At 45.4% G+C, this 12,816-nt stretch overlaps 1 protein-coding gene across 1 annotated transcript in view; it reads right to left on the bottom strand.

Annotated features, from left to right (window-relative positions):
• The window catches only part of CFAP54 (cilia and flagella associated protein 54), a 3,669,934-nt gene that overhangs the window by 2,031,690 nt on the left and 1,625,428 nt on the right, over positions 1–12,816 (bottom strand). Inside the window, exon 25 of the mRNA XM_069629416.1 lies at positions 10,803–10,950. Coding sequence (XP_069485517.1) covers positions 10,803–10,950 — 148 coding nt within the window. The remainder of the gene's footprint in view (positions 1–10,802; positions 10,951–12,816) is intronic.

The raw sequence follows: 12,816 nt of genomic DNA, 5'->3' as shown, positions 1-12,816 counted from the left end.
CCCAAGGGCAAGAACTTGGTTTTGTTTTCCTCTTTCGTTCCTTGCAAAGGGAACAATATTGATTTAGTCTTGTTCACCTTAAACCCAGAGAGTTTGCCATATGCTTCTAATAGTTGGAGAGCATGAGAGACAGATACAGAGGGGTTGGTAATGTGTAAAAGTATGTCATCAGCATAGAGTGCTATCTTATAATCTTTCGTTCCCAATCGCATGCCTTCTATTCTGGAGTCAGATCGTATCTTTTGGCCAGTGGTTCTAGGGAGAGCGCAAAAAGTATTGCAGAGAGGGGGCACCCCTGTCTAGTACCACGTCCCATATCAAACCATCTGGAATATTCCCCATTAACAGAGATGATGCCTTTAGGGATGTGTATACTGCTTGTATTCCTTTCCTAAATCTCGGCCCTATCCCCACCTTGCGAAGGACTGCCCTCAGGAATTCCCACTCCACTCTATCAAAGGCTTTTTCTGCATCTATTGACAGTAGGGCAGGGTCACCTGGTAGTTCTGGTGATGAGTGGATGAGATGGAGAGTTTTGCGCATGGTATCGGCCCCCTGCCTACCCAATATAAATCCGACTTGGTCATTGTGTATGAGGTAAGGGATCAGTACTTCCAATTGGGCGGCTAGTACCCTGGTGTAAAATTTGCCATGTAAGTTGAGCAATGAAATTGGGCGGTATGAACCACAATGTTTGGGGTTCCTTCCCTCCTTTGGGATCACTGTTATGAGCGCCTTCGTAAAGGAGTCGGGGGCTGTCCCTGTTTCTAATATCTCGTTAAAGAGCTCCGTCAAGAATGGTGTTAGCTGGTCGCTGAAGGTTTTATAAAACCCAGCAGTATAGCCATCCTCTCCGGGGGATTTGCCTACAGTTAGTCTTTTAATTGCTTCTTGGACCTTAGGTTCGGATATCAGGGATTCTAAGAGCTCAGTTTCGGGGTACGAGATTTTGGGCATGTCTATCTGGGAGAGATAGTGATCTGTATCCGATTGTCCTGGAGTCACTTCCGAGGTGTACAACGCCTCGTAGAAGTTTGCAAAACTCTCTGGGATAGTGTGGAGGGTTGGGGGGTCGTAGGGTTTTCTTTAATTATCTCTTTCACTTTCCGCTCCGCCCTGTGTTCTCTGAGTCTGGCTGCCAATAGTGTGTCGGCCTTGTCCCCCTTCTCATAGAATTTCTGTTTGAGGAATCGAAGTTTGCACACAATTTGTTTGTGCTCCAATAGTCTTAGTTCTTCCCTTTTACGTTGTGCTATGTTGATGTTATCGCGGTCCGTGCCCAGGTGTTCCCTGTTCTCGCTTTCCAGTTGGCATATTTCGGACCTAAGTCTGTGCTCAATGATCTTTCTTTCTCTTTTTTTTGGTAGATCCTTCTCGTATCAGGATGCCTCTCCAGGTGGTTTTACCCGCCTCCCATATTGTCTGCTTGGAGATTTCCCCATTGTTGTTTAGTTTGAAGTATTCCTCAATTTCAGTTGGCATTTCAATTTTAAATACTGTATCTTTCAACAGGCTTTCATTATAGCGCCACTTCCCTCCTGAAACCGGTAAGTCTGCCCATCTTATATCTGACAGGACCATGTCATGGTCTGACCATGTTATCGGAATTATTTCTGATAGCGTTGTGGTGTCAAGGAGGTCTTTGGTGAGGTACAAGTAATCAATCCTGGATAATGTTTTGTGCGGATTGGAGTAAAATGTGTAGCCTCTTTCATTAGGATATTTAATTCTCCACACATCTTGCAGGTCATATATCTCCATTATGTCGGAAAGCCCAGTGCGATCACTTCTCGTTTGGCTTCTTATCTCGGGGTTGCCTGGTTCCCAGTCTTTGGTCTGCCCATTGATTAAAGTCTCCTGCAAGGACAACTTGGCCGGATGCTTCTAACATTATTTTGGGCATTGTCTTTTCTAGGATCTTGGCTTGTCCTGCTTTGGGAGAGTATATTACTGCGACTGTTACTTTAACCTTTGCGATTGTCCCAGATATCAGGAGGGCACGCCCGCTTACATCGGACCAGGTCTTATCTACTTCGAAACTGATTCCTTTCTTGATCAGGATTCCAACTCCCCCCTTCCTGAGTGGGCCCGAGCCCCAGAATTCCTTTCCCCCTCTTTTTCCTAGTATGCCTCTCTCCTCCCCCTTGGCAAACTTTGTCTCTTGTAGAAGGAGAATGTCTATTTGAGATCTATGGAATTCCCTTGCCACTAGTGATCTCTTGGTTAGCGAGTTGAGGCCTTTCACGTTAAGTGTTCCTATCCTTAGGGACTCCCTACCCTTCTGCTCTTCAATTGGTGCCATTATCAGAGTATTTCGGTTGTGGATTCGTGACCCGTGTCAAGTAGATATATTGTTCATAAGGACTCACGTCGTCTTGAGTGATCCTTTGCATTGCCGATAATGCTTCATCCTCTGTACATTTCTTGTCTGCCCAGCCCCCCCACCCTCCACCCTTCCCACATTGACGGCATCCGTGCCGACACAGATAAAGACACTGGTCCTGCATCGAACCACCTTTAGGGACCGTCACTTCGGGTCCCCAAGATTATTATAACATCATAATCTTGATTGAGCCCCCTTTCACCTCCCTCCTTTGTTTACATGGCCCGAGTCTCTTTTGAGCCTATACATCCTTACACAATTCAGGCCATGGACATATGTATTAGAATATATGTCATTTTACCAGTGTTGCAGTTCATCGGTTCCCTCCCCCTGGGGGGATATAACCTCTCTGAAATGTCCTCGATCCCTTGACATGTTTCCTTCTGGGGCCCTGTATACGCCATCCTCTTTCTTCTCGACGTGGGTCTCCCCGATCGTGTTCCTCTGCGCTTGGTCCAAGAGGTCAGAGATGTACGCCTTGATCTCCCCCTCTGAGCTTAGCTTGATTTTGTTTCCGTTGTATTCGAAGGACAGAGAGAAGGGGTATCCCCACCTGTATCTTATGTTCTTTTCCTTCAGATGTTTGGTGATAGGCCCGCACATGCGTCAGAGTGCCAGGGTCATGGATGATAGGTCCTGGTATATCGAGATTTGGGATCCTTGGAGGGTAATTGAATCGCTGCTTCTTGCTTTCTCGAGGATCCGTGTTTTGTCCTGAAAGCGGTGAAATCGAGCAAGGACAGATCTTGGTCCGCCTGGAGGCCCTCTGGCTCTGTGTATCCTCTCTGTCTTGGGTTCATCAACCGCGTCATCGGCAACTAAGAGTTTGATGATGTCATGCAGGGTGTTCTTCAGATCGCTCTCCGTCTCCCTTTCTCGTTCCGGGATTCCGAAAATCCTCAGGTTGTTCCGCCTCTCCCGGTTTTCCAAGTCATCAAGCTTGAGTTTGAAGCTCTCCTCTCGTTGCTTCAGTTCGGTCATCCACTGGTCGAGTTGTGCTTCAAGGGTGTCTATGGACGCTTGATTGTTCTCGACCCCTTCGAGCCTCTCCTCCATGGTACCTAGGCGTTGGGTGATCTTGTCAATTTTGGAGCCAATGCTGTCACCCATATTCTTTATTTCGCCCAGCAAGGCGGCAATGTCCCCTTTGGTAGCTGCTGATTCACTCCAGAGGTATTTTGGTTCGCCATGGTATGGTCACAGTTTTCGGAGTCGAGACGTAGGAGAATGTAGCTAGTTTATCCCTTATGTCCATTGGTTCTCCCGAAGTTCCGTGGTGTCACCAATGCTGTTCGACGGGGAGATAGGGTTGGGGGCAGAGGAGGCACACGCCCCTGGGTCGGGGGCCCTACCCTCTGCACTCCGACGTCGGTGGTCTCGGGAAGTTCGTTAGGTGTTGGGAGGGGTGTTAGTGGTGCGTTTGTTGATATGCCCAGGGTACGGGCGGCACAGTAATGCGTATGGGTCACCCGGGGTGCCCTTCAAGCAGTGTCCAGGTCAGCCAACGCTTTGGGGGTGTTTTCCACTTGTGCGAGATGCGGGGGTAAACATTCAGGGCGAGAGAGATCCGAACCGCCGCTGCGCGGTGATGGCGCACCACCCGTTGTTCACGGGGTAGATGGGATGGGCCTACTGTCTCCCCGCTCAGCGCTGTCTCAAGGCCTAGTCCGATCACGCTCTTCGGCAGCTTCACCGACTCGACTGAGGCTGTCACGTCCTCCTTTGCGGCAAGGAACGTCATCCGGAGTATGAATTCCGTGGCCGGGGCTCAGGTTCTTTCAGGCTTTCTTCGTTCGTCAGGCCCAGGGTCCGCCTCCGACCGTTGCGCAGTTCCCTGCAAGCGGGCCGCAGAGCCGTTGTGTGACGTCCTTTTGAAGGATGTATATCTCAGGTTTGCAGGGGTCATTTTCGATCAGATTTTCGACCGACTGGAGGGGAGGGTCCTCAGCTGGCGGCACACCGGTGTAGACTCTTGGGGGGGTCGTCAAAGTGGGGGCTCAATCCCTCCTAGGGACCCAAAGTAGCGGAGCTCACGCGAAGTCAGACCACATCCGCGCGCCCCCTGGTGGCCAGTCACAAACAAATGTATTTTAAGCCTAAATTATTGCGCAGTATGCCTGTTATTTAAAAGCACATACTCCGGGCCGGAAGAGTACTTGGCCCAAGAGACTCAGAATGCGTGAACATACTACACCGTATCCGAATGTTGGGATTTGTTGGGGGGGTGGAGGGAGGGAAAATTCTCGAATGTTTGTAATCTATGCTTTTGAAAAACCAAAATAAAAAAAGTTGGTAAAAAAAAACCTTGCTGTTCTTTCTTTGCACCTTAACAAGGGATGATTCAGCTTTGCACATTTGCCGCCTTGAGGAATAGATAACCAGTCTTGGCTGCCTTCAGCCTTGACACCAGGCCAGACAGCTTCACCATTCAAGTCTGCAATGTAAGCTAATTCTTACTCCGACACAGCCCTCGACCTTCCTTCTCCATGGGTCTGAGCTTACTAAATGCATGACACCAATGTCCAGCTTCTATACAATGGTGGCTCCGCCTGCAGTCTATTCTCTACGTATAGCCAGCTTCTACAATCACTTAGTCTACTTGCTTTGCTGCATCAGTACAGTGATTGAACAGCTCACATTTTCTGCAGTGCTCTTCACACGTGCATTCTTCTTTCTGCATATGAACATTTACTCGATTCTTTACTTCATCATCAGTTTCTATAAGGTCCACATATTTTTTTCAGCCAGTCTCCGTAGGGCATCACGCTGGTCTCTTGTGACGTCAACAAGTCCTTTTCTTGCTCTTTGTCATATTCCTTTGGGGATTTCCTCCATTAGATTTTCATCTCTTCGGGAGTACATCTGATAGGGTTTTCTCAGAAGATATCTTCTTTCGAATATTCGCCGTGGTATGGTCACAACTGCGGGTGTCAAGCATGGTACAATCTCAGGCTTCCAACAAACAGGTGAGAGGGGGGCAGAACTTCCTGCAGAGGCATTCGGCTGCTCCTGTACAGTTCAGAGCCAATGAGCTCATAACAGTTAGGGGCATGTGCATGAAATGTGGTGTAGTCATTTTCTCTTTCATGTTTCTGGGCTGCAGGGAAGCCTAACTACACCTACCCTAGCAGTAGTCCAACCAGCACTTTCATTACCAAGCACAGCCGAACAGAGTTTGCCCCACACCATTCGACTAGTAGCATCTGCATTAGCTTGATGTAGATGTAGCCCTGCGTTCAGGTACACTTTTTTACCAAATGCCTCCAGGATTTTATCTCTCTAGAGAGGAGAGCTTGCACAGAGGACCCTGAAGCTGCTGCTGATTGTGGCTTGGAATACATGGAGGTCGCTTCCATCACTGAGGAATGAGGCTGCGGGTGGGATGACAACAAAATCACCTTAGCTTCTGCTTGTCTATACTTCGCATCCAGCTGCCTGTTAACCGGATGTGTGGTGTGTGGCTTGTACCACTCCTCCTTTGCCGGAGTAACCACATCCTTTTTCAGAGGAATACCCAACTTATTTGCAGCCCTTAAAGTCAAGTTCTCTGCTAGAACCCCTCATTCTGATGGAACCCCACAAATATTCTGCCAGTCCCTCCATTCGGTCATGGAATGCCCTAGCTGAAGCGGAGAATTCCATGTCCTCTTCCTCATCTATGTCTTGCTTGTCTGCCCCGATAGATTGCGGATAGTACCCCTGTGAAGATGTGAGGTCCGGCGTTGCTGTAAGCAGGCTGGTAGGAAAGGAACCTGATGGTAGGGCTACACTGGTAACAGGGCCCCTTCCCCAGGAACTATAAACCCCTGCTGCGCCGGGGGAATGCTCACCACCTGCTCGGCCGGGACTACCGTAGGAACGGGGGTGCTGATGGCTACGCTGGCACCAGTGTTGCACTGGCATTGGTGGATGTGCTGGCAGGGGAGGATGCACTGGCATTTGCGCTATCACCTCCGTAATCAGATTTTGAAAGACCCCTGTCAAATGCATTGTGGATTTAAAAAACAATGAACATGACCACAGTGAGAATGGGTCCTGTCTCGTCGGTGCGAAAAAAGGGGACTAAAGTGGGGTGCCGGAGGGGAGGGTCAGTGGAGCGTGCTTACGTGCCCTCAAGCGTCTTACATTTAAAGGGGAAATGCATTTTATGTGGGGAAAAAAGGCTCCAATCCTATCCCTACAGGGGCACGCTGTTAGGGAGAATTCTCCAAAATGGCTAATTTCCCGTACCTACTGAGTCCCTCAGCAGCTTTGCTGGATTTCTAGGGTTTCTTTTCTTCACCTGGTAGAGTGTGAGCCTTTTGCCCACTCTTGCATGTGTTTTGCTGTGTGTGTTTTGACCATTTGTGTGATCTTGGGCTCTGGAGCTTCACCTACTCCATGGGCATCGTCTTTTTGTGTGTTACACAGCACCTTCAGTGCAGTGACACAGGGTTGTCTTTCAGACTTTCCACTGACTCAATTTTTCTGGGACTGACTACTGTCTCCCAGAAACATGTAAAGTTGCCATTAACTTTATATAGTCTCTTTACACCACAGACTCAGTACATCCCATCTTACATGGAGTATTGTAAAGGGTTAACTTTTATCCCTTTTTGTCTGTTTCTCTTGGAGCACTGCTTTGCTCCCTTTTCATCAAGACTTGGCTGGTGGCAGTGGTAACTATCCCATTTTTTATACCACGGTTATCTTAAATAACCATGGTATTGTTTTAGGCTATTTTATTAGTCTCAAACATAAACCCGCTTGACCAAATATATTTTATTTCGGCTCCGGCTGGGTTTATTCACCATTTCTTTTTATAAAAGTATTCCTTGTGTTTTACTCTGCGCGCCAAACCAGGTTTGGTCCCTTTGTTCGCAGTCTTTTCGCGGGCTTCTGCACAGAAGCCCTCCTTAAGGTGCCTAAAAGTCTGGGTAGGCAGGATGCGAGGGAGGGGTCTTAGGACCCCTGCCATGGGTTCCCTTGGTAACCCAAGTCGCACTCCTGTTTGAATGGCTGGGTGAATGTCCTTGCCAGGACAGCCACCCTGCTGTGTGATTGCCACTGGAACGAAAGAACCGACGAGGAGCTGACAGAAGAGGACCCCTACAATGACTGAACTGCCCGGTGAAGCCCTGCTGCAGGTCCGAATCTTCAGAATCCGATGACCAGAGAGGATCCTCCAGGAATCTTCTTCCCTTGAGCTGGTGGGACCAACCATTTCGCACAAACTTCAAGCCAGGACCCCTCCTCTGGTCGTATTCGCTGTACAGAGCTACAGTGGGCTGGATAGCTAGGAAGGTCGGACCCTGCTTGGGTTTTAAGGAGCTCACCTTTTATTTGTTGCTTTGCTCTGCTGCTGGTTTCTTCCCTGGGTAGTGCAGGACCCTCCAATCTTCCTACTTCGTGTCAGTCCGACAGTCGCTTCAGGAACCGTGAGGAACGTCTGACTCAGTTACAGCTCCCTCTCCGTTTTAAAGTACTGTGCAAATCCGGTTGTTCGTTTCGTTCAGCCGCGGGGAAAGAGTGTGAAATCCTTCTCTAACCCGAGGGCTTGTCCTTCTCTTTCAACCAACTTTTCTGCTGACCAACTCCATCCGGAACTAGTGGCCCGAACTTTACCGCAAACTATTCTGAACCGTGTGATCTTGAGCAAAAGATTTTTGACCTAGTGACTTTTGCCCCAAGCCTTTTTTTCCCTGATTCTATCACTGTAGTCCCTCTTGCTCAAATGCCCAGAGTACTTACCTGTTGGTGTGGTTCAATTTCTATTAACTTTGTCTTTCCCTCCCTTTTAAATTACTGGAGTGCCATTTTGCTCCCACTTCATTTTGTGAGCTTAACTTGTCTGGAACGTATTGGGAGTGGTGGGGTGTGTTAAGAGTGGGATTTTTAGACTGCTTTATTATAGTGAAATGTTATACAAGTAAAGAGTAAATAAATGTATATTCTTTTACTTGAAAACCTTGAGTCAATGTTTGTCTGAACCATAGTAATTGCTGTCCTTTGTGTAACTATTTGATACTGCTCACTTACTCTTAAGATAAGTCTGGCTGCTCAGCCATCACTACCACTTCACTGTGTAGTACAGGCTTGTACCAAAAGTGAAATTGTATTGTCACTTGTAGTTTTAATTGTGTGTGGTGTTCCCAAATGGTACTGCATATAATTCTGCCTAACACACGCCCCATAGAGTATGGAGGAAAGGGGACGGGACGTATGACTACCACATATGTTATGTTACCTTGCATTGTATATCCCCTCCTGGCATGGGTTATGGCATCAAAGTGCTTTGCTTGTACAAGAGGCAAATGAGGATAGAACATGCAGTAGTGGTAGCGAGGACGAAAGATGGGTAGATACTTGGGATGAGGTCAGAAGATCGATAAATAGCTCAGGAAGGTATGGTAATGAAAAGGTGAAGGAGAAATGTGTACAATTGGGCCAAACATTTATACATTTTCTTGTGGGACTCAACTGTATTGAAAGTTGAGAAAGCTGAACAGAGGTGTTTGGCGCACCTGGGGTATGTCTGGAATTTGGTGAGCCAAGGCATGTTGAGGCCACGCCCAAGAAAACAGACGGCAAAGCCCTTCTATTTACTTCCCTTCCCTAAGCCCTCAACTAACATTTGGGAGGGGTTGCATGTCAGAAATCTGAATTTGCCAGGCTTAGAAAAAGCTAGCTGAAAAGCAAGCAAAACAACCTGAATTTTGCAGGGCGGCCGGTTCCTCATTTATGCCATGTATACCAAAAGGATTCTTTCCACCAAAAGCTTAGGTTTATGTCTCTGTGCAAAGTCCTTAAGGACACAAAGCCTGTTTATGACTCGGCAGTGGTCTGACTTTCAGACTTACACAGTGTCACGGTGACCGAAGCTATGTTAAAGCCATGTCAAAGAAAATACAGACGGCAAAGGACGGCATATCCTAAAATCGCACAGCAAGGAATGAAAGCGAACACAAAGCATAGGTCGTAGTAGCACATGAAAATGTCCTTCAAGCAAAAGAACCATGTGTTCTTCCCGTACTCCTACCAATCCACGTCTGATTGATGAGGGAAAGGGCAGTCTGAAGACTGCAGTCATTACCATAAGCTAGGTGCTAAGGTTTGTTGGTGTGATATCGCTGAGCACTGACACAAGCATGTTAAACTAACTTCTGATGGTTGAACAGAAGCTGTCAACCTACTCTTACAAATCCTTGTCTCTACGTGAGATGCCCTATCCTATGAAGTCTCAAAATTAATGGCCAACAAAAGATCCAACACATAATGTTAATAAATCTGTCTGTCTGGCCCTCTAAACCAATAACACAAATGTTCCAAGACTGTGGCCCAAAGCAAAGGTTCACAAACCTAATCTTGAAAGGCCAACCCTATTCTAATGCAACAAAACAAAAGTATTCCTCTGGGAGGGTTATTTTAGTAGTAACTCACAGTCTGGTGTCCTTCATCCTGCTTTACTTTCACCTTGATGTCTCAAGAATAGTAGTTACTCACAGCAAGTCTTGCAGCAATCACATGTAGGTGTCTCCCAGTCATTGGGTTTCTCAGGATTCACGACAGGTCTCTCCCACACCTTGTATTTATCAGGATTCACAACAGGCCTGTGCCAGATCTTGGGTTTCTCAGGATTCACAATAGCACTAATGAGTATTTGCCCCACCCACCTCTATTAGAGTACTTGTCAGGTAGTTAACATTGTGGCAAAGTCCTGCCATGGCAAAACAAAGGAAGTGATGGCTGGAAGGTTTAGAATTAATCTTGACCACTGGCAATTGCTCTGGACAACTCTCCAGACCATTGTTCTTCAACATGGAAAGCAATTACAGAAAGGGGAAAGTCCATATGAAAATCATTATTGGGCCTGCCTAAAAAGGAGCAGTGAAGCCCAAACTGCTTCATCACGTCCAATTGGAACAAGATCACAAGCAACCTCAGACCTGTTTCAGCCTCATTGGAAGTCATCATAGCAGACTTTCGGAATGGAGTCTGGGCATAGCCGTCCAACTCGGCGTGACTTAAGCAATACAAATAAGATGATGGCTGAAGGTTTAGAATTAATCCTACCCTCTTGTCCACTCTATACTGCCAAGTAGTGTGTGTGCGCTATAATTGTACCCATGCATATTTCTTGGGTCCTGGAGTGGCATTAGGGTGCTAAGCATTTATGGTAGGATATCTTGCATAACATCCATCGCATGACATGACTACTCTTGTAAAATGGACCTCTGGTGGGGCAACATATGAACATAAAGTCTATCCACGTAGGTGCAGTACAATAATTATTATAAAACAGATTTTAGGTGTTGCTGAATTCACAATAGTGGCCCAATGGAACAATTAAATTAAACTATGGTCAAACTGCAATTTGATAGCATCTTGAATACTCTGCCAACGGAACTGTGATAAAATCAAATTCAACATTGTCACCTACTTGCCACATGTACAGAACCCCATTGGTACACAGACGTTCACAGAAGAGAGCCCCTTCTCTAATGCTGATGTCATTAGCAATGAAAATGCTCCTGAGGAAAAGTTGCAGAAGAACGGGAGAAGCATGCGATACTGCATCCAAAGATAACCTGCACAAATAGAAAAAAGCGAGGTAAACATTTGACAGTATACATAACATATCATGCTGAGCACCACATTGGTACATGCAGTTCTTGAATAACCATAATTGTATTTTAAATTCTGAATACTCTCCTGCAAACATGTGTATTTTTTTTTATTTAGTTGTTTTGGTCGCGAGAAACGCGAGATCTTTCAACTTAATAATACACAAAAAAATTACAATAGAAAAGTGATAAGTAAATGAAAAAAAACATTAATATTATAAATTAAAATCAAATACAAGAACATCAAGACATTACGACAACAGTTATGCAATCATGATAAAAACAAGAAAGGCTGAAACAAAACAAATCATTTTCAAGTATCCTCCTTAATAATTGAGCACGCTCAAAACAATCATTTCGGGGGTACATACATTGCAAGTTTCATTTGATGGAGGTAATTTACAACAGCATATCTCACTGCCTTTCTCTTGGCATAAAATAATAGATCCCATAATTTCTCTGTTAGGTCCCGATATTCAGTAAATAGATGCTTAAAATGAACACAGCGGACTAATAGCAATTCTTCACATTCAGAGTATAAATGTTTCAGAGTTTCTGCATACTGTTTACAGAATCGACAACGCAAAACAGTAACAACATTGCTACGTCTATTCAACACATCCTTTGTCAACCATAGATTCAGCCTAAATCTCATAAAGCCATCGCGATGGCTTGGGCTTAGTGATATTACCATGTAATTTGCCACATTATTATAGCGTTTCAATTCAAATGGGTATTCCAAAAAGTTTTTGTAATTGGCACAGCCATACGAGTACATATCCAGTCAGATTCCCAAATTTTCGTTTTTGCTCTATTTGGGTTCTCCATTAACAAGATTGCATCTACTTGTGCCTTTTTTTTAGAATAGACTGAACTTTTAAACGCCACATTTTTGGAAAGGTATCTAATGAACTCAGCAGATAAGTAGAGATAATGTTGGTGATTCCTTTTGTCAGTTGATTCAATTAACATTTGCGATATAGTGCACATAATTTCCATTTATAAATTGCATAAACCGAAATTAAACCCAGTTCATATCTCAAAAGTGGGAGCGGTTGAGAATTAGGCAAATTTAACACCTGCCTCCAGAATCGACCTTCTCTCAAGGCCCAATAAGAATAGGTCATTATTTTCTGGGTCTCGGCACCATACAAAATAACCGGAATAACTTTTAGTTTGAAATAAGTAATTATCAGTAGAATAGAGAATTTGCAGTATCTGGCCTTAATAATACGGGCTTGCGAGATAGACATTTGTAATTCAAGCAGACCTTGTTTGTTATACTGGTCATGCGCACGCTGATTGGATATAATCATGCCCAGATACACATAAGCATTTGTAACAGAAATTTGACAGTTTTGCAATGGCCATTGTAGCCGAGCTAGACTTTTGTTTTCTTGTACCAAATTGGATTATTTTTGTTCTGGCAATGTTGATGGTTATACCATTTGCTTGGGTACATTGATCCAAGGCACCCAGTAAGTTCTGCAAACCTTTGGGGGTGTGTGACATTAATACCATATCGTCGGCATATAATAGCCACTGAATTTGCACCCCCATGATTTTTGGAGAGTCAGTGATCAGTTTGGCAAAGGTTTGATGAACATCTGAAAGAAAGAAGTTAAATAAAGCTGACGCCAGCAAACATCCCTGTTTCAGGCCTCTAGCGGTTTCAATAGGGGTAGTTAACAATCCGCCCTTTGTCAATCTCAGCTGGATCGTAGTGTTTGTATGCAATTGAATGATCCATTTCAGAATTTTCAATGGGCAGTTAGCGTCAACCAATTTTTTATACAGGAGCTCTCTGGGGACAGCATCAAAAGCCATTTT

This window comes from Ambystoma mexicanum, chromosome 12 (assembly GCF_040938575.1).
Source record: "Ambystoma mexicanum isolate Mex_15411 chromosome 12, UKY_AmexF1_1, whole genome shotgun sequence".
Classification (NCBI taxonomy): Eukaryota; Metazoa; Chordata; class Amphibia; order Caudata; family Ambystomatidae; genus Ambystoma; species Ambystoma mexicanum.
Note: the sequence above shows the minus strand (reverse complement) of the source record. Positions and strands in the feature narration are given on the sequence as shown.